Genomic DNA, 19,745 nt, shown 5'->3' on the forward strand with positions numbered 1-19,745 from the left:
TGAGGCATCACGAAAATGAAAACGATAATCGAATATAAGAGACAAAATAGTATGGGTGGTGAGTGGTTGCCGCAATGGCGGCGAAGCTGCTGGGGGCGGCAGGCAATGCGCAAAGGCAGGCTTAGCACGCAGGATTGATGATCTGACCGCCGCCGGAGCCGCGCATCGTCCTCGCCACGACCTGGCCCGTCACCTGCCCGTTCTGCAGAGTCACATCCGCGCCCGCAGCCAAGAGTGCGCCTGCCATGGTGGGACGATAGAGCACGAAGGTGAGCCGTTCTGCCTTCTGGCGGAAAAGGAAGGAGGAATGCGCATACCAGGCAGGCCGACGGCTTGGATGACCACCAGGTCGGTGCCGCCGCAGATGTTCCAGAGCACGGAGCGGACCGGCACCGAGCCCAGGTCCACGGCGAAGTTGGAGAGCACCAGCGACGCTTCGCTATCGTCGGCCTCGCGCATCACGTTGATGATTACCTCGTTGATGCTCTGGCCCTCGAATCCCACAAACCGGACGCCGGTGGCCGCTGACAGATCTCTGGCCCTCACACTGAACATCTGTTTGTTGAAGAAACGCCAACTGTTAGCAAAACACTGCGCGTTGGTGCGTTGGTTGATGCGTTGGTGCGGAAGAAGACGAACCTCGACAGTTGCGCCTGTGGCGGTGAGGGTGATGCCGCCCGAAGAATCGACCTCGGCATCGGTGGCTTCGCCGTCCTCAACAGCGCTGCAGAGGGTCTCGCTTTCGTCGAGCAGCTCCCGGCCGGCCTCCTCGAAGTCGATCCCGCTCAGCTCGGTCACGTCGCCCACCTTGACGCTGCCGCCGCCAAACGACGGGGCGCTGAGAATCTCGGCGTCGGCCGAAGCCAACAGGTTGCCGCAGAAGAGCTGCCCGTTGGAGTAGTCAATGGTGCCGCCCTCCGCGATCAGCGTGAAGCGCTGGCTCTCTCCGTCGGTGCATGCGGATCCGGAGACCGCCTGGTTGACGCCGAAGCTTCGCAGGCGCAGTCCGCCGCGCACGGCCGCCGCCGATTCGAAGTCGCCGTTGACCATGTCGAGCGAGGGACCGACAGCCGACGAGTTGCCCAGTACGAAGGCGCTGAAGTCGGCGGCCTGGCCGAGACGAGCGTTGTTCGGCGGGCACGACGAGGTCGAAGGCGACGGCGAAGCCTCGGGAGCGGAAGACGGGCATCCACACTTCTTGGGCGAGCTCGAGGGCGAGGCCGAAGGGCAGGCACACTCGCAGGTGCAGTGCTTGGGCGGGCACTTGGTGGTGAGCTTCGGCGAGGGCGACCGCGAGGGCTTGGGCGGGCACATCATCGTGGGCGTGGGCGAGTGCGAGGGCTTGGCCGGGGAAGACGCTGACGGTGAGGCGGAAGGCGACGCCGGAGCCGAGGCCGAAGGCGAAGGCGAAGGCGAAGCTGACTCCGGGGGAGAGGGCGACGCTGAGGGAGAGGCCGACTCGGAGGGCATCGGTGAGGCCGACGCCGAGGGCGATGGAGATGCCGACTCGGACGGCGACGGCACAGGCGAGGCCGATTCTGAGGGCGATGGAGATGCCGACTCAGACGGTACCGGGGAGGGCGATTCGGACTTCTTAGGCGGGCACGTCGACATCGGCGGAGAGGGCGACTCGGATTGCTTGGTCATGCACGACGGGGAAGAGGACGGGGAGGACTTGGGGCTCTTCGAGTTGTGCCACCAGCCTTGGTCCTCGCCGTCGCTGCCGGCTCGCGTCGGGGAGGCGTGTGCGAGCAAGATCAGCAGCACGAAAGTCAGCAGCCCGACACTGGTCGGAAACTGACGGGGCTTGCGGTGGTGGTCGTTCATATTAGTTGTGGTGGTGGTTGTAGGAATGAATGGAGATTGCAAGAGCGTGTTCGTGCTGGTGTTGCGCTGCGTTGAGTTAATGACTTGGCCAGTGCACGGATGCCTTTTGTAGGTGGGCTGGCAAGTGCCGAGCGACTTCAATTTGAAAGGCACCACCGTCAACTGCCTGGGAATTCGCCCAGCGCCGCCACCGAGAGAGTGCCCCTTCGCGCATGTGGTGTGGTGCGTGCCCAGTGATGCGCGGTCAGATTTGACCGGCTTCTCCGGCGGGCTGTAATCAAACTAGACCGAGCTCGCGATTGCCACGATCTCAACCCCCCGATCAGCGACGAGGGGCGGGGGTGTAAAGTGATTGAAGGGCCATCGTTGCACGGCATGAAATCTGTCCGTGTTCCCCTCTGGTTTGTTGCACATGCAACAGGTGAGGTGTAAATTCGTGGAAAATAGAGACGCTACAGGGAGCTGAATTCAATGGAGAGGAAATATTGAGGAGGCAAAAGTGTGAAATGTCCAAGTATATGAAGTATATAGGAGATGTAGAGTGAATTGGTGTATTCATTGTTGTTCTGTGCATCAGTCACCACATTAAATATTGGCCTCTTACCTCGAGTTCGGTTACTCTAGAAGACGGACCCGAGGGCCTCCAGCCAAGAGATCATGGTAGGGTCCTGCAGCGCCCAAGCCCTGCATTCCCCATCCACGGGAGTGAGTAATGCGAGCTCGCTGTGGGTGTGGGTGGATCGCAGATACCTGAATTCCTCGTAGGTGATCTTGCCGTCGTTATTTACATCAGCGGCGGAGAAGGCCTTCTCCACCATCTCCTCGATGGCGACCTGGTACATGGAGTCCATGATGGGCGATAGATCCTCGTTGTTCAGCGGCGCATCCTCGGGCTGCTTTGTGATCGAGTCTATACGCCGGAGAGCGGAGTGTCAGCACAAGTGCGGTCTATATATCGTCAATCACACCGCGCGAGTGCGTCCCTTACCCTCTTGTGTTTCCGCGTCAGGCAGGCCGACAAAGGCCGACGACACGGGGTTCGTGTTGTTGTCGTTGTAGTTGAGGATGAGCTCCTCTTCGATGACCTTGACGGCTTCTCGCACGGCCTCCATGGACAGGTAGAAGTAGGCCTTGAACATTTTGTACAGCTCCTCCTTGTCAATGTCTGGTGGAGGGAAGAGCGGATCGTGCTTAGCAGACCGATGGCTGGAGAGAATGCAATGAAATAGGAGACGAAGCGCGTACAGCCGTCGCCATCCAAGTCGTATCCCTTGAAGGCATCTGTGGCCAAGCGTAGGGTCAGTAAGGGAGGACTCGCCGAATAAGAGGGGATGCGATCAAGGGAGCGTTCATACATTTGATCTTCTCTTCTGGTGTTCCCTTGCACAGCACCGACAAGCCACACACCAGCTCCGAGAAGTCGATCGTTCCATTTCCATCTGTCGAGTGCGAGCGCATAATGAGCGTCGCGTTGGTCAGCGCACGCATGAAAGGAAGACGAGTCAAGCTGCACCTTGATCAAAGAACTTGAATATCCGATCGGTGATGAGATTGGTCTCCACGCCCAAAGGACCCAGACATCGCTCGAAGGTGTCCTTGTCGATTCCGTTCTTGGAGGTGGCCAGAGCCTTGAACTGCTCGAACAGCGCCTCCAGCTCCACTTCGTCAACTGTGTCACCCAAGGGAGATCAGTACTGAGGTGATAGGCAAACAGAGGCGATTGAGGTTTCATCGTACAGTGAGTCTTTCGCTTGAGCTCCTTCACTTCGGCGTGCGAGATCTCGCCAATGGCCCCGCCCGGATAGAGGACGGGCAGAAGAGCGCCTGGCGGGATGGCCAGGGCCGGTATGGGGATCCTGATCTTCAAAAAGACGTGCGTCTTGTAGTGGCTCTCCTTCGCCTCGCATGTCTCGCACAAATCAAAGTCGGCACCTTCCACGTAGAGAAACGACCGTACCAATGAGCATGCGAGCATACTCGCGCACTAAAGCGCCAAATTAAAGGGATAAAATAAATCTGCAGAAATTCGAGGGTGGCAGTACAATTGGCGCACATGTAGCGAATGCCCCGGATGATGTCGCCACAGTCGCCGCATATGATGCCACGATGCACCGTCTGATTGGTGCGCTGCTTCTTCTGGCGCTGTCGCAGCTTCTTGCGCGCGACTGCCGCCCCAAAAAAGGCGACTGCACCGCCAAGCAGCACCCATCGCCACTGCAGCTTATCAAGCAGCGTATCAGCCGCCGAGGCCTCACTTGGCACCACAGCTTCCATTCGAGGCTCTTGATTTGCGCGTTTTGGTTTTATTTATAATTTGTTTAGTGAGCAAGCAAAGCTGTTTCGGAAACAGTTGACGAAACTCTGCCGAACTGATTGTTGGCGAAATCAATTGAAAAGAGAACATGGGAGGTGATCACCACGCACCCTACAAGGGCCTCGACGTCAAGCTGCCTTATGGTGGCTTCCACCCGCCTCCGGTGAACCGCGTGCACAAGAACGCTGCCCTCTTCATCGGCACCACGATGTGGTTCTGGGTCTTCTGGAGATTGAAGCACGACTGGCGCCACCTCTTCGTATGTCCCTGCCCTCATCCCTGTCACTCTTCCGCGCTATTGACTCAATTCTGCCCCCCCCCCGTTCAGACGTCTCACCGCCCCTACGAGATTACCCACGAGGGAGAAGATGAGCACCACTGATGATGCCCCTGCCGACGGATAGAAGGTGTAGGATAATTTCTTCAGTTTCCTTTAGACTAAATCTTCTTCCATCATCTTCAAACCTCCTTTATTTGCCCCAAGGTTTGATTTGTATTTTTCATATCTATTTATTTTATTCTGAACGGACGCAACAAGCATGGAGTGGTTGGGGCATGCGATGGTGTCGGTGGCGTTCAGTGTGGCGTTTTCATACGCGGGCTACCGAAAACGATCACTGGATGCCTCGGGCGGGTTGGCGGCATTCGTGGTGGGCCTACTGACGTGCCTCGCCGGCTACCGATTCGCGGCGGTGCTCATTCTCTTCTTCATCTCTTCATCCTTCCTCACCAAGCTCAGCCCCCACAAGAAGCGAAAGATCGAAGCCGACTTCAAGGAGGGCGGACAACGCGACTGGCTGCAAGTGGTACCTTGGCCTCCATCGACTTGATTTTTAATTGAAGAATAATAGTAAGACTGCACCGCGTGTGTGGCGGTTGCAGGTGGCAAACGCTCTGCTTGGCACGCTGCTGTGTGTCGTGTGGCTGCAAGCGGTGGGTGTGGGCGATCGCTACTTCCTTGACTTCGGTGCCCAGCCCGTGCCCAGCCTTATCCTCGCCGCCTTCTTGGGGTATGGCCTCACCTCTATTCTTCTTCTTCTTGTTCGCCCGAGGCTCATACTGCCTGGCTCCCTACCCCCAACACGCCACACAGGCACTACGCATGCTGCAATGGCGACACCTGGGCCAGCGAGCTCGGTGTGCTGGCCAAAGGTAGTCCTGTCCTCATCACCACCTTCAAGCAGGTACGCACGCGCTGGTGTGTTGCTTTTTCATCGCCACTTACATCAACACTCCATGATTGCAGGTACCCAAGGGAACGAACGGTGCGCTGTCGCCACTCGGCACTGCGGCCTCGCTTGGCGGAGGTCTGTTCCTTGGCCTGGTGTTCTTCATCTCCAGCGCCCTCTTCTGCGTTGAGCCCACGTCCGCCCCCCAGTGGCCCGTCATCCTCGTCGGCGGCTTCGCTGGCTTCGTCGGCTCGCTGGTACCGCGCCTTTGCTCCTCCACCTCCTCGGGGGCCATTGCGTGCTTCATTCGTTGGCGTCGTCGAGCGGGCGCTCACCAACCGAACCACCAGCTGGACTCGCTGCTCGGAGCGACGCTGCAGTACTCGGGGTTCTGCTCTCGACAGCAAAAGGTGGTCTCCCAGCCCGGACCCACAGTCAAGCATCTCACCGGCGCCGACCTCCTCACCAACGGCCAGGTACCTTCATCGCACCATTTCTTCTTCGTTGATCTTACGCCGCACGCCTCACCGCACACGCGCACGCCGTTGGCGCAGGTCAACTTCGTGTCGGCGCTGCTGACAGCCCCGCTCACCGCTGCGGTGACCTACGCCGTGATGGCCTGAGCTTCATCGCCTCGCCTTGATCGTCCAGACGAGGGAGAAAAGCGGATAATATTTTAAATAAATAGAAATAATTTATTGGCAATAAATAAATAGGATTCACACGTGTAAGATGTGACATGGGGGGTTGTGTGTGTGTTGTGATGGAAGCGAAACAAGAGCGTGCCGACGGGGACAGTCGTGCCGATGTGCTGCCGTCTGGTCGTCGGTGGCCGATGTGTTCGCTCCGCAATTAAACAAACTTAAATTATAAATAAATATTAAATAAAGGAGTGGTTGGCGGCGAGTTGAAGCGAGCAGAGAAGTGGCGGAGGAGAGGAGTGGTGGAGAAGGAGGAAGAGGAAGAGGAGAGGGCAGATCTCACCCTCTCGCTCTCCCTCCCGCTCGGTCGCTTTCGTATCCTCTCCGCCGCCGTGGTGGTCTCTCCGCTGGCCGGTCATCGAGCGTCGTAGTTGAGTTGTACAGATCGACGTTGGTTCGTCGAGGGAACTTGAACCGTGCGTTGTCGCCCGACCGTGTCGATGGCAACAGCGGCTCGTCGGTCTCCGTCTCCGTCTCAGCTCGCTTGCGCCTTCGCGTCCCGCCGACGGTCGTAGTAGTGAGAAGGAAAGGTGTGGAGAGGAGATGGTGCTGAAGAGAGACGTCGTCGTCGTCGGTGGGCGGGGGCGGCCCGAGGAATCGAAAAAAAATAAATACAGCAAAACGGTCTCGTAATGTGTTGGGAGGAGAGAGGAGGGGGTAGAGGTGGTGTTAAGGGTACAGAGGCGCCGAAGAAGACGATGACGAGGAGGAGAAGAGCTGAGCCGGTTCGCTTGTTGTGAGGCTGCGTCGCTCCGTCTTCGCTGTCGTCGGTGGTAGCCGTTTTTGATTTAGTTATCGGTGGGAGGAGAGAGGAGAAGTGGTGATGCTGAGGTGGTAGAGGAGAGGGAGGAGGTGGTAGTGGTGGTGATGCTGCTCCTCCTTTAGCTCGAGGAGGAGATGACCTTCTGAGTGAGCGTCGCCGAGTCGGCTCCGTCGATCGTCTCCTCGTCGTCTGTACACAAAACTTGGAAGATGGGCAGTCTCTCCTTGGCGCTGAGAGTCCTCGGCCTGTGGCGGTGGGACGTGACCGGGACTGGCGTGGGTAACGCGGCCGCGACGGGCAGGGGCATGTCAACCCCGTCGTCGTCACCGTCCGTGTCGGAGCCGGCGTCGACGATGGCCGGGATCTCGAGCGAGAGGCTGGCGTCAACCGATGCGCCGCCAACGTCTCCGTCGTAGTCGTTCTCGTGCCCGCGCCCAACGGCCTCCGCACCCACGAGGTCCTCCTCGTCGTCGGCCCCTATGACGTCACAGCACAGCCGGCGTGAAATAGGTGAGGTCGCATAGAGCAACGGAGGGGTGTGAAGCGAAACAGTAGAAAAGGAGTGGAAATATCGGACTGGGGAGCTCAATTTGGGTCTGTGGTAGACACGAGCTGTGGAAGGCGAAGTGGGGAGAGAGCGTGACAGAAGAAGAGCGATGGAGCAAGAGGCGAAGGTGGATGAGTGGCTGGATACATACCAGTGCTCCTCCTACGACGATGATTCTTCTTCCTGCCGGAAGGAGAGCTCTTCGTGCGCGAGCGAGTAGACTTGGACTTCTTCTTGTCGTTCTTGCCGCCACTGCTGCCACTGCCACCGCTGCCGCTTCCCTGGCTGCCGCCCTTCTTCTTGCCCTCGTGCGACCTCCTCCTGTCGATGGCCGATATCGCGCTTCGCTGATGCTGACCGAACTCGCCGTGGGGCATGCTCTCGTGCAGCGCGTTGACGGCGTGCTGGGCGAGCAGAATGCGGTCGTGCGACGACGAGAGGCCGTTGCCCGGGAAGGCATTCATCAGGCTGATGCCGCCGTTCATCCCATTGAGCCCGTTCATCGTGAGGAGGTGCTGCTGCTGCGGCGCGAGGCTGTCCGCGAGCGAGCTGCTGCCGCCGCCGAGGCCGCCATCGAGGTTGTCCTTCCAGATGGCCCACTCGGGATTGGAGACGCCGCCGGGTCCCAGTCCGACCGAGGCCGAGGAGCTCAGGCCGTTGGTGCCCTGGCCGCCTCCCGGCGGTACGGGCAGGATGACGCTGTTGTCGATGATGTCGGAGTCCCCGGGCCTCTTGTGGATGAAGCGGCACCGCGTACCGTAGGGGCAGGTACCGATAGTGTGGAAGGTCTTGCAGATCTCGGTCTTGTACTTGGGATGCCGAAGGACGGGCCTCAGCTCCTTCCGACCGTGGGCGAACTGGCACTTGGAGCCGTATCGGCAGGCGCCTGTCTCGACGAACGATCGGCAGAGCTCGGTCTTGTAGAGGTTCTGGCCGCCAATCTCCTTCTCGATGTCGAGCGTCGACCTCTTCGCAGCGGCGGCGGCGGCTGCCGCTGCTGCCGCAGCCGCGGCCGAGCCGGGGCTACCTGCTCCCCCTCCGAGGGGGCTGCCGATCTTCTTGCCAGAGGGACCGGGACCCCAGCTGCCCGAATGCTGCTGGGGTTGATGGTGCTGCTGCTGTTGGGCGGCAAGCGCCAGCGCGTTCGCCATGCGCTTGGTCGTCGGAGATGTAGAGAAGATGTCCTCGATGGGCGTTCGGCCGTCAGCCCCCAGGCCGGACATCGACAGGGCGTCGTGGAGCGGCTGCTTGTGATTGTTCATGTCGAGCGTGAGGGTGGTGGGGCTGTTGCCTTGCGAGAGGCTCATGTTGGAGAGGGAGGCATTGAGGTAGTTGAAATCGAGCGAAGATTCTAGGAACGATTTGCCCTCGTACGATGAAGAGCCGCTGCCCATCGGTATGCCCATGGGCGGGAGAGGGCCTGGGTGATTGATGAATTTGCCATTCGGTGCCGTTCGGGTGGGCAGATCGGGGGCGCTGTTGCCTCGCGAGAGGGTGAGAGGAGGCGGGGGGCGCGAATTAACGCGCGTCGCGATGCGTTGGCTCGACGAGCTCCTCCAGTCCTGCTCCTGTTGCAGCTGCTGCTGGTTGTAATAGTCCTGCTGCTGCTGTTGCTGGTAGCTAGGACCGAGCAGAGACATGTCTCGATCGCGATGGTGCAGATGGAAAGGGGAAGGTAGTCGAAACTCCTCCCTCGTTTCCAGCTCGAGATCGAAGAAGGCGCTGCCGATGGAAGCCTGCTGTTTGGATGATGACGAAGATGAAGATGGAGTTGGATAAGAAGTAGTTGCGAATGTGGTGCTGCGGGGATAAAGGTCGAGTTGGTGGAGCAGTAGTGGTGACAGTGGTCACGCAAGCTAGCTGACCTGCGGGAGCTCGAATAATATAAGAATCGATCAACCCGATGAACGGGTGCGGGTCGCAGGTGGTCGGCCCGAGCTGTCGTTCGTCGGTCGTACGCCGCAGACCGGGTGGGATGTCCCGAAACCTGTTCGCGCTTTTGCCGCTCTACTCCAACCGATCTCTCCTCTCCCTATAGATCTTCCTTCCCTTTTGTTCTTGCTCTTCTTTATCGCCAACAGACGCCGCCCACTCCTGTTCTGGTCCCTTTTTGTTGTGTTTTTACTTCCTTCTTCTCCTCTTGCCGTATTTCCTCTCGTGGCCTAAACGCCACCGCGTGCCCCCACGACAAGGACCATATCCCCCCAACAGCACGCGGAATTGGCTCTCTGAATGGGAAATCAAAAACATGCCGAGGTACGATTCTTCATTCGTGGCTGTCTTTCCACAGAATTTCGATGGCGTGCACATGTTTGGGTCGTCGGTTGCTAGGTCTGCTGTTTCAGGAAGTGAGTACTGGACAACCTGTGTTCTTGGCGCGAACAGTTGCGACTCCCATCTTTAGTTTTTTTGAATTTGAAACTATTTCATTCGAAACTTCTGCACAAGGAAACCTCTTAGAAACATCATTTCCTTGCCTCGAGCTATTTGTTTTCGTTTTATTTTTAATTTCTCTAGTGCACGAAAGATGGAAGTGATGTTTGAGAATGGGGCGTCCTCGTCGCCTTCTGGGTTGCCGAGCGAGGCAAAGGGGAAGGAGAAGCAAGGCAGTGCCATGCCTGCACTCACCATTCACTCACCAGCAAAACAGGAGCTGCAGGCCACTAAAGCAAAATGGAGGCCCTTGCCCGCCGGTGAGCCCCACCTCGCCCTCTTTCCCTCTCCCCTCCTTCAACGTGACGGACTCCAGTGAGCTATTTTTTTCTCGCGCGTCCCGCGGTCTTGCTCACTCGATCCATGTGCGTGGGCCACGCACCAGGTACTTCCTGCAACTCACGCAAGGCTGTGGCAACCCCGAGTGCACCAACAAGTTCTGCGTGTCCTGCAAAGGTGCTGACCGCCTTTCCCACTCATTTCGTTCTTTCCTTCCGAGACGCTCTTCGTTCTTTTGCTTCTCACTGGATCGCGACAACACACACACACACACACAGGCGGAGTGCGACTGACGCCGGAGCAGGCCAAGGTGTGGAGCGTGCAGCTGGCGGCGCGCCCGCGTCGCTACCTGTGCGTGGGCGAAGAGGAAGGCCAGCCATCGGTCGCCAAGCGCCTGTTTCCTCCCTCGGCGCTCAAGAATGTCAACCTCGGCCTGCCCTTCTCTCTGCCGTCCAAGGAACTGCCCGCCGTCTCCGCCTCACCTTCGTCGCCCTCATCCCCTTCATCGCCAGCAAAACCCGCGCAAGGCGCATCGTCAACCACGTCCCCGCCGTTGTCATCACGCTTCTCTTCATCGTCGGCAACGTCGACCACATCGACCTCTTCCACGTCGTCGCCCGCGTCGATGACCTCTCCCTTTGCCTTCTCCTCGTCCCTCTCGCCGGTCAAGCCCACTCAGTTCCTCTTCTCGGTGGTGTCCAAGTCCACGCCCTTCTCGGCCCTCTTCTCCAATGTCGTGACGCCCGAGGAGGGCAACACCTTCATCATTCACTCGTGGTCCCCCAAAAAGAACCAAGGCTCGCCTCTCCCCGGGCCTTCGCATGGCGTGTTCTTACGACGCACTAACTGGACCACCTGTTGGTCGCTGTGCAGCAGGGGCGCACGAGGACGAGATCGTGGTGACCAGCCTCAGCCTGGAGCTCATCAAGCAGTTGGTGGAGGCGGCCAAAGAAGGGGACATCGGTAAGCTCAAGGAGATCATCAGAGACGGGTTCAGCGACTCCTATGTGCTCAATAACAGCTTCCTCAAGGTACACGAGGCACACTTCATGTCTGTAGCCTGTACCGCACGCCACTCATCGCTTGCTTTCCTCCACACCACAGAAGTTGGAGTTGACTGACGACGAGGATATCAGCGTCGTCGACCTGGAGGCGGCTGCCGAGGCCTATCGGCTCATCATTGCACTGGTTCGCGCCTCCTCCTCTCCGGCGACACATTGTTTAGTTGACACGAGCGAGAAGTACTCAAAACGTTTTTGTATTGTGTCGCGCTACAGGAGCGTGCGCCCATCCTCCACACGCTCGAGAACGCCACCGAGCTGGTGGTCTCCCGGCTCGCGCTCAGGAAGCAATCCATCGCTTGCCCAAAGGACCTGCGCCAGGTCATGATCCTCCTCGAGGTGCGTATTGCCTTGCTCCCCTCCCGTTCCCCCTCCCCCTCTCTTTCTTTGTCCTTTGGTCTGTTTGAGCTGGGCCGCTCATCTCTCCACGTCTGCGTGCATCAGAACCCGCTGGTGCTGCACGGCGAATCGTACGGAGGAATTTCGCCTCTGCGAAAACTCGCGCAGACCATCGTTGGACTTCCTCCCCATCTGCAGCGCACCCTCACCCGGTGGTTCACACTGTACGTGCTCCTCGCTGCCTGTCCCTTAAGGGGTGCGCTCCGAGACCACCTGACTCTCTCCTGACCACTCTTTCTACCACTTTCACCGCCGGCTACAGGTACTCCGAGAAGAAGTTCGCCGAGTTGATCGACATCCTGCATTCGTTCATCAATGCGCACATGCACCAGCAGCACACGCGAGTTCACGACAGCGTGCTCCACCACGGCATCACCCTACTCCGCTTTCTCTGTATGTCAGCTCCACGCACGCACGCACCGGCAGCACTTGACCATCGCTGCCACCAGGCCTAACGCGTCCCTTTTTTTCCTGCACTTGTCGGGCATCACTAGATGAAGCCAACCAAAGCACAGGGCGAGTGTCGTACACGAGCTTCTACAACGACGCTGTGTGCGAGAAGGTCAACATCAAGGACGATTACCGCAAGTGGATGCAGCTCAGGTTCGAATAATTCCCGCACGACACGCACACGCACCACCGCACACGCACCACCGCACACGCACGCACGTACACGCATGGCATGCGCAAACTAATGGCACACTCACGGAACCATGGCCAGACACGCTGACGTTCTGGAGGAGCGGAAGAAGGACCTCTTCAACGACATCGAAAGCGCGCCCAGCAGGCCGGCCGAAGGCAGCACGCCCGAGGGGAGGAAGGAAATGGTGGCCGACGACGAGGCCGTGGACGAGCGAGCGCCCGAGTACGCTACCTGGGTGTCCGAGGACTCCCAGTCCGACTCCTCGCCGGCCGAGACCCGTGCGACGACCGACGCCTTCCGCAACCATGCCATGCCCGACGAAGAGCATGGGCGACGGGTCGAGGTGCACGTAGACGAAGTGCAGAGCAACGAGGAGCGGGGCAGCAAGGCCCGCGTGCGCAGCTTCGCTGAGGAGGAGGCGCTGTCAAACACCAGCCATCAACGTAGGGCCGCGCGAGAGGAGAAGGGCAAGGAAAAGGTGGGAGAGGATCAGAGCGAATACGAGCGCGAGAAGAATGAAAACGAAAGCGAAAGTGAAGAAGGAAATGAGCGGAGAAGGGACGAGCAGCCGAGCGATCACGAAAGCGACGCGGCGGTGACGGAAGGCGAGGAGGCTGAGGAGACCGACCAGGAGGCTAAGAGGCGCAGGAAGCGAAAGGAGAAGCGGAGGGCGCGTAGCTTCCTCGACAATACGGACGCTCAGCTCACCAAGACAGAGTTCTTCTTCTGCGACTACCCCTTCCTGCTTGATCCCACCACCAAGGCCCGTATCATGCACATCGACGCCGCCATGCAGATGAGCTACGAAGTCGAGGTAAAGCCACTCCCTACGCTCCCAGTTCTCTTGCCTTTGTGCCGTCTCTCTCGCTGAGTCTGCTGTCTTTTTCTTCTTCTTTTCTTTCGTGGCGTACCAGGACGCAATTGCGAAGCTGTCCTTCCTCGGAATGCTGAAGGAGCAGTCGCTGCCGCTGTTCATCCCCGCCAGCATACAGCGCACGGCAGTGCCGCACCTGATTCTTGAGATCCGGCGGCAGGAGCTCATCGCCGACACGCTCGCTCAGGTGCGCCCCTCACTGTTATTGTCGTCGTGTTCGCTCACTCTCTAAATACCATCGACGAAACTGTGTGTTGACCACCACCGCCGCCGCCACCGTGCTGTTGAACCGTCGTACCAGGTCTCGGCCAAATTGAGGGATCTGAAGAAGCCGCTCAAGGTCAAGTTTGTGGGCGAAGAGGGCATCGACCAGGGCGGCGTGCAGAAGGAATTCTTCCAGCTCATCGTCGAGGAGATTTTCGACCCCAAGTTCGGTGAGACCGTCATTTCCTCTCAGCTCCGCCCAAGTGTGTGTGCACTTACCCTCGGGTGGCGCTGGCGTCCAGGCATGTTTTCGTACGATGAGGAGACGCGGCGTGTCTGGTTCAATCCCTTCTCGTTGGAAACCGAGAAACAGTACCAACTTATCGGCATGGTACGCATGCACACGAAGTGACACCGTACTCACCGCACACACGCCACCGCACACACACACACACACACACACACACACACACACACACACACACACACACGAATTGCCTGACAATGTCATCGTGGACCAGATTCTGGGCCTTGCCATCTACAATGGAGTCATTCTCGACCTGCATCTGCCGGTGGTCGTGTACAAAAAGCTGCTGGGCCACACACCCACCTTTGCCGACCTCAAGGAGCTCCGGCCGGTACCGCGCTGACCCCACGAGAATCGCTCTCTTGGCAAGCCACCAACTCCACACGAACCCTCGTGTCTCACGCACACTTTCTCTCGCGCTGCGCACCACATGTCAGATGCTGGCCAAGGGTATACAGCAGCTCCTCGACTATGACGGCGACGACGTGGAAGACGTGTTTTGCCTCACCTTCCAGGTACGTCACCGCCCGCCAACAACGTTCAACGTTCGCAAGATGCACGCACGTAGGCTCACAGTGCGCGACGCTGATTTGCCCAATGGCCAGACGGAGCACGACACGTTCGGCGAGAGGGTTGTGTACGATCTCAAGCCCGGCGGAGAGGACATCCCCGTCACCAACGCCAACCGAAAGGGTACGGCGCCATTACCCTTCTGCTTCTACCACACGCGATGCTGTCATCGATGACATTAATGGTGGTGCCCCCCTGCAGAGTACGTTGACTTGTATGTAAAGTACCTCCTCGAGGACTCAATCGCTCCTCAGTTCAAAGCCTTTGCCCTGGGCTTCGAGACCGTCTGCGGTGGGCCGGTGCTTCAGGTTCACCTTCCCGCACACACCACATCTCTCTCTCTCTTCCACGTTGCGTCATTATCGACCTTTGTCCACTTACACGGCGATGGGCCATGATCAGCTGTTCCGCGGCGAGGAGTTGGAGCAGCTCATCTGCGGCAGCGCCGATCTGGACTTCAACGAGCTCGAGAAGATCGCAGTCTACCTTGATGGCTATCACCCGCAGCATCCCACCATCAGGTACACCATGTGTGACGCACTTGTGCGTGCCTTGCGTGGGTGCCATCCTCGGGGCGTACCTCTGATGAGCTTCGCACGGTCTGCAGGGCGTTCTGGGAGGTGGTCCACGAGCTGTCGGTGGAGCAGAAGAAGTACCTGCTGGCCTTCGTCACCGGCAGCGATCGCGTGCCGATCAAGGGCATCTCGAAGCTCACCTTCATCATCCAACGCAACGGTCCGGACACGGACAGGCTGCCCACCTCGTTCACGTGCTTCTCGCGCCTGCTTCTGCCCGAGTACGCGAGCAAGGAGAAGCTCGAGAAGATGCTCACCACCGCCATCGACAACGCCCGTGGCTTCGGCCTCTGTTGATGAAGGAGAAGACGTTCTACGTCTTGTAGTTCATTCACCGAATGAAGTGTAGCAAAATACGCAGCTGCATGGGGGGGGGGAGCAAAGAAAGATGGATGAAGAGAGCAAGCAAGAGCGCAACGCGGAGAGGAAAGACCACCCACGAGAGCTGATTGAGCTCAACGAGCGCGAGGTGCAGTCCCTCGCAGAGGTGAAGAGCGACTCCCCGTACAGTGCCAACCCGCGCCTCAACGCCAAGGTCGAGCTGTTACGCGGTGATATCTCGGCGCTGCAGGTGGACGCCATCGTCAACGCTGCCAACGAGACCTTGCTCGGTGGCGGGGGTGTAGACCAGGCCATCCATGCCCGCGCTGGTATTCCCCCCCCCCAGCATCTTGGTCAGAAAGATGGATGAGGAGAGCAAGCACTGTAGTAACGAACTGCATGCGTGGTTACTCGACTCCAGGCCCAGAGCTGGTGGCGGAGTGCTCGCGGCTGCCAGCGAACCGGTTCGGAGAGCGCTGTGCTGTTGGGGAGGCGCTGCGAACGGAGGGGCACGGGCTGCCGGCCAAGTTTGTGATCCACACCGTGGCGCCTCTCTTGGACGACGACGGGCAGCCGCAGGGGCACCTCCTCGCGCAGTGCTACGAGAGCTGTCTTCGACACGTCGATGGCCAGCACGTACGCTCGCTCGCATTCTGCTGCCTGGTACAAACTACACCGCTCGCTCGTACCCAAATGAAGACTCTTACTTGCCACACACTACACATTCGACACACACGCACGCGACACCAGGGCACGGGCTTCTATGGGTTCCCCATGGTGCCGGCGGCCAAGATCGCTCTCGGGACCGTAAGGCGCTGGCTCGAAGCGCCCGACGTGCTGGACCGAGTTGACCGAGTGGTGTTCTGCACCTTCACCGACCTGGAGATGACCGCCTACACCGCGCTCTGGCCCCACTTCTTTCCCTAGAAGGGGGGGGGGGCATCACACATCAAAGTAATCGGCCCGGCCTATGAACGCGAAGCAACATCGGCGAACCATGCCGCATCCGTCTCCAGCCTCTCCAAGAGCAGTCGCGGGCCTACAGTTGTGGTTGGTGGTGTGGGTGGTGGTCAGAGAGTGAGTGAGTGGTGTACGAGGTGTTGGGTGGGGCTCATCATCCGCACCGCATTCGTCGTAGTCCTCTTTGTAGACCCAGTGGTCGATCATGCCCGGAGCGCTGGAGACCTTGGACCCTCCGATCCACGGCGCAAGCTCCGGATTGGGAGGCACAGACACCTGAACAGTCAGGCCAGCTTCAAGCAACACGCACGACACCTTAGTGAATGTGTGTGTTGCAGGTTGAGTTGGTCGACAAAGGGTACCTGTGGTGATCAGCTTGTCGACCTCCTGCTGCAGCCTGGTGGAGAGGCCGCTGAGCCGGGCGGTTGCGCCGATCAGCAGAATGTTGCGACTGAGCTCGGACCTGTGGCGCACACGGAGCACGAACATGAGTGCACTCAAACGTTCAATGTCGACAACAAGACAACCACGATCAAGGCAGGTAACTGAATATCTCGTCCGGTGGAGTCGAGACTGTTGATGGTGTCCGCAACGGCGTAGTGGATCCCCTTGGGCGAGCAGTACTTGTCCAGAGCGCACAGCGGCTGTGGGTGGAAGAGCGCCTCTGCGCACTCGAATCGCTCGCTGCCCACTTCCACAATGCTGCCTGTGGCCAGCGACCATGCGAGTAATCCAACTCTCCGCTTGTCAATCATCACACACAACCGCAATCCCGTCGCGAGGCTCTCGTACCATCGGGGGCTTGGTACTGGCGGGCGATGCTAGTGGTGGTGGACCGAGTGATGGACCGCGGCCAGGAGCTCTCCTGGCAGAAGGTCTAGGTAGGTCCCATTCAGGCGAATTGAATTGTAGAAGGGCAGCGAGGCCTGGGGCATGGCGGCCAGCCGACGATCGAGTTCCAGATTCGTCGAACAGTAGCCTAGCGCGTGCTTTATGTCTGACCAACCAGACCGGAGGTGTTGGTTTAACATCTTCTCCAGGTGAGAGAGAAACAAGGGAGGGACTACCTGCGGCCAGGCTGTCGTGATTGTCGAGATCGAGCGTTGTCGGCGCTTTCTTCTTGAGCAGTGTCGCCAAGTACTTGGTGAGGTTCGCTCCGCCCAGGCCAGGCAGCTGCACCGCCCCATTGCCATGGACTTCGCCTGCAGAGGAGAGGGTAAGCGAGAAACTGCTTGCACGGTTGTAGTCATCGCACCAGCACATGCCCGCCAGTGGCCTCCCCAAAAAGTATGTGCGGTACCTTGGACGACCGGGATGATGTGCGTGTCGTCATTGCCGATGTCCACCACCAAGGCCGTCGGCCGGCCGGCCCTGACGGCTGCCAGGACTTGCTGTCGGCAGGTGCGCTGTGAGACACTTGGGAGTGGGTGGGCGAAGGGCTTGGCGAAGGGAGGGAGGACCTGATTGGCCACAGACAAAGCGGGCACGCTGTAGTTTTCAAACAGGATGGCCATCGTGGTCGCACGCGCAACGTCGGGGGCAATCCAAGAGTCGGCAACCATGATCGGGTGCTCCTCTGGGTCCATATCAGGTAGCAGATGACGCCTGCAGCACCACAGGAAACAAGCCGGTGAGCGCTCTACGTGACACCATGGTGCGCCCGCCATGACAGTGACGCACCATAAATCCTCCATCCAGTTCCAGCCTTCCACCGACCTGTTGCGTATCTGCGGTGTAAAGAGCGGGTGAGCGCAGAGGTCAAGGTGTGCGCGGAAGCAAAGTGGCACACAGAGGCAAACTGGGAAGCGGAGGGCCAAATAGTCCCGCTTGCTTCGCGCTTCATCTCCGACGTAGCGGTCCTTGTCTCTCACTCCCACCGTGACTCCGCTAGCAAAGGGGTAGCCCACCACGGGCTCTATGGTGGAGACCGGGGCTTCGGCTCCACCCCAGCCTATTCGTCGTGAGTGCCTGGTGCAGGCAGCAAAAGCTGGAAGAAGTACCGAGGCGCACCCGATAGCCCCCGTTGTCCAGCACCAAAGGGGCTCCTTCCTCTCCTTCGTCCATGCCGCGATTAATGCTCGGAGCAGCCATAAACAAAAAGAATTGGAGGAGAAGGGTATCGATCCCTTTACCTCTCGCATGCTAAGCGAGCGCTCTACCATCTGAGCTACACCCCCGTAATAAAGAGGATACTTTCACAAGTGATGGGGCAATGAAGAATTCCGAGGTAGCCACTCAGGCCCAACAACAATGCAATCAGCGAAGGCCACACACCAAGATGGAGCAGGTGCCGGACGAGGTACTGTTGCACATCTTGGAGTGCTTGGGCAATGAAAAGGACTTGGCCCGCTGCTGCCAGGTCTCGTGGCGCTGGTACGCCATAGGTTCGGACTGTGACCTTTGGGCACCCCTCTTCGTCCGTCGATTTGGTCGATCACCCAACGCCGAGCGCAAAGATCAGGGGCTCATCGTCAAAATGCAATTCATGATGGTTCTCCCTCCCCTTCACTTCTTCTGTGTCCCCTCTTGCGTTAACTGTGGCAGGGGGCAGGAAGTGGAAAGCCTCAAGGAGGAGAAGATACGGCAGGCCATTGAAGAGCACAACATGAGGATTGAGCGATGGAAGAAGGGCAGCAACCACAACCCCATGTACTCGCCCCTTCACCTTGCAAGCTTCTTGCTTCTGCGCCTCACTCGCTGTTCGGTTCAGCGCGATGCACAGCGAGCTGTTGCCCGTACTCAAATACCGCGACGGAGAGCTGCAGGAGGTGTCCTTCATCACAGGTCTGTCTTCGGCGCCCAAACCGACACGCGTGCGAGTGTGTCTGGCGTGTTGCTTACTCACTGTGGGTCTTGCTTGATGGTAGCCAAGCACATGTGGGGCCTTCTCGCCTGGTTTGTTCCTGTGGGGGTGGCCTGTAGCGTGGGTGCCCGGCCAGCTCTTGTTGCGACCGTCCTGGTGCTTACACCTCTTTTATTCGCTGCCCTGGCGTGGTTGTGTTTGCCGCCTCCGCTCACATGGCATCGGTCTGTCGCGCAGTGTTCCCTGACGCGCTACTACACTTACGATGCGTACTACGACGAGGCGAAGCTGCAGCCCAGGCCCAACAAAGATAGGCTGCGCTCGGTCGCGAAGTGCCTCATCTCTGGTACGACACATCAACACCACGTGTTCGCCTTTCTGCTTCGCACCATCATGACACTCCCTACAGGCATCGCCGTGTGCGCTGGGGCCGCAATGCTGGGCTGGGCATCGGGCGCCGGTGTGCGCGCATCGATCGACAAGTCTATCCAGACCATCATCGGCTCCGCGTAGTTACATCCTGGCCGATGCACGTTCACCAATTGCTTCACCATCACCCGACTCATGGTCAATTCAAGTGCTCGTCCCCTTTGATGCTCACGCGTCTCCTTATTAGTATGGTGCAGTCGACAATAAAGTGTCTGCTTGATCTTGGCGCTGGCACGCTCATGTCTCGGGCTGACAGAGTCATGCTGCTGGCGATGGGTTGGCACCGCAGAGTCCTCTTCATGCGGAGCTGGCTCTCTTCTCCACTATTCATACTTCACCCACCGTAGAACAACCACAATCTTAACCGCCTTTGGATTACGTCAAGTGACCGAAGATGCACAGCCTCTACACAAACGCAGTACTGCAAGCAATGGCGTTAGCTATGGTGGCTGCGCTCATCTGCCCTGCGTCGGGGGCTCATTACCAACTCGACCGTACTTCAGCGACTCGAGAAACCCACGGCAGAAGTACCCCATCACCACTGACGTAATTTGCCCTTGGCTCGT

The 19,745-nt window shown here is 58.8% G+C and overlaps 9 protein-coding genes across 9 annotated transcripts; 5 read left to right on the plus strand and 4 right to left on the minus strand.

Annotated features, from left to right (window-relative positions):
• Positions 1–121: 121 nt before the first annotated feature.
• ACA1_133400 (uncharacterized protein) lies at positions 122–1,647 on the minus strand (the record flags this gene model as incomplete). Its single annotated transcript, XM_004341879.1, has 5 exons — positions 122–279; positions 318–555; positions 640–1,110; positions 1,142–1,538; positions 1,607–1,647. The coding sequence occupies 5 exons, from the start codon at positions 1,645–1,647 to the stop codon at positions 122–124; spliced, it is 1,305 nt and encodes a 434-aa protein (XP_004341927.1).
• An 800-nt stretch (positions 1,648–2,447) lies between these two features.
• ACA1_133410 (EF hand domain containing protein) lies at positions 2,448–4,101 on the minus strand (the record flags this gene model as incomplete). Its single annotated transcript, XM_004341880.1, has 8 exons — positions 2,448–2,511; positions 2,578–2,737; positions 2,816–2,992; positions 3,073–3,108; positions 3,183–3,266; positions 3,341–3,496; positions 3,565–3,759; positions 3,870–4,101. 8 exons carry the CDS (start codon positions 4,099–4,101, stop codon positions 2,448–2,450), a joined length of 1,104 nt encoding a protein of 367 aa, XP_004341928.1.
• Positions 4,102–4,229: 128 nt separating this feature from the next.
• ACA1_133420 (uncharacterized protein) lies at positions 4,230–4,523 on the plus strand (the record flags this gene model as incomplete). Its single annotated transcript, XM_004341881.1, has 2 exons — positions 4,230–4,400; positions 4,470–4,523. The coding sequence occupies 2 exons, from the start codon at positions 4,230–4,232 to the stop codon at positions 4,521–4,523; spliced, it is 225 nt and encodes a 74-aa protein (XP_004341929.1).
• Positions 4,524–4,680: 157 nt separating this feature from the next.
• On the plus strand, positions 4,681–5,933 carry ACA1_133430 (integral membrane family protein; the record flags this gene model as incomplete). The annotated part of the gene is made up of 6 exons (XM_004341882.1): positions 4,681–4,947; positions 5,024–5,151; positions 5,235–5,325; positions 5,388–5,567; positions 5,661–5,786; positions 5,865–5,933. 6 exons carry the CDS (start codon positions 4,681–4,683, stop codon positions 5,931–5,933), a joined length of 861 nt encoding a protein of 286 aa, XP_004341930.1.
• A 553-nt stretch (positions 5,934–6,486) lies between these two features.
• ACA1_133440 (zinc finger domain containing protein) lies at positions 6,487–8,961 on the minus strand (the record flags this gene model as incomplete). Its single annotated transcript, XM_004341883.1, has 2 exons — positions 6,487–7,216; positions 7,469–8,961. The coding sequence occupies 2 exons, from the start codon at positions 8,959–8,961 to the stop codon at positions 6,487–6,489; spliced, it is 2,223 nt and encodes a 740-aa protein (XP_004341931.1).
• Positions 8,962–9,994: 1,033 nt separating this feature from the next.
• On the plus strand, positions 9,995–14,963 carry ACA1_133450 (HECT-domain (ubiquitin-transferase) domain containing protein; the record flags this gene model as incomplete). Its single annotated transcript, XM_004341884.1, is given in 19 exon segments — positions 9,995–10,014; positions 10,140–10,210; positions 10,312–10,890; positions 10,910–11,064; positions 11,138–11,221; positions 11,311–11,433; positions 11,539–11,657; positions 11,756–11,886; positions 11,988–12,096; positions 12,215–12,950; positions 13,051–13,197; positions 13,312–13,477; positions 13,517–13,605; positions 13,736–13,852; positions 13,959–14,036; positions 14,127–14,214; positions 14,293–14,390; positions 14,494–14,612; positions 14,699–14,963. The coding sequence occupies 19 exon segments, from the start codon at positions 9,995–9,997 to the stop codon at positions 14,961–14,963; spliced, it is 3,294 nt and encodes a 1,097-aa protein (XP_004341932.1).
• A 91-nt stretch (positions 14,964–15,054) lies between these two features.
• ACA1_133460 lies at positions 15,055–15,914 on the plus strand (the record flags this gene model as incomplete). Its single annotated transcript, XM_004341885.1, has 3 exons — positions 15,055–15,316; positions 15,409–15,623; positions 15,738–15,914. The coding sequence occupies 3 exons, from the start codon at positions 15,055–15,057 to the stop codon at positions 15,912–15,914; spliced, it is 654 nt and encodes a 217-aa protein (XP_004341933.1).
• Positions 15,915–15,929: 15 nt separating this feature from the next.
• ACA1_133470 (actin subfamily protein) lies at positions 15,930–18,011 on the minus strand (the record flags this gene model as incomplete). The annotated part of the gene is made up of 11 exons (XM_004341886.1): positions 15,930–16,240; positions 16,310–16,410; positions 16,494–16,653; positions 16,740–16,755; positions 16,796–16,944; positions 17,015–17,149; positions 17,248–17,407; positions 17,435–17,552; positions 17,628–17,674; positions 17,747–17,898; positions 17,948–18,011. 11 exons carry the CDS (start codon positions 18,009–18,011, stop codon positions 15,930–15,932), a joined length of 1,413 nt encoding a protein of 470 aa, XP_004341934.1.
• A 266-nt stretch (positions 18,012–18,277) lies between these two features.
• ACA1_133480 (uncharacterized protein) lies at positions 18,278–19,263 on the plus strand (the record flags this gene model as incomplete). The annotated part of the gene is given in 7 exon segments (XM_004341887.1): positions 18,278–18,320; positions 18,332–18,438; positions 18,499–18,596; positions 18,658–18,731; positions 18,815–18,906; positions 18,988–19,096; positions 19,160–19,263. 7 exon segments carry the CDS (start codon positions 18,278–18,280, stop codon positions 19,261–19,263), a joined length of 627 nt encoding a protein of 208 aa, XP_004341935.1.
• Positions 19,264–19,745: the final 482 nt, after the last annotated feature.

Source organism: Acanthamoeba castellanii (assembly GCF_000313135.1).
Source record: "Acanthamoeba castellanii str. Neff unplaced genomic scaffold scf7180000084701, whole genome shotgun sequence".
NCBI classification, from domain to species: domain Eukaryota; phylum Discosea; order Longamoebia; family Acanthamoebidae; genus Acanthamoeba; species Acanthamoeba castellanii.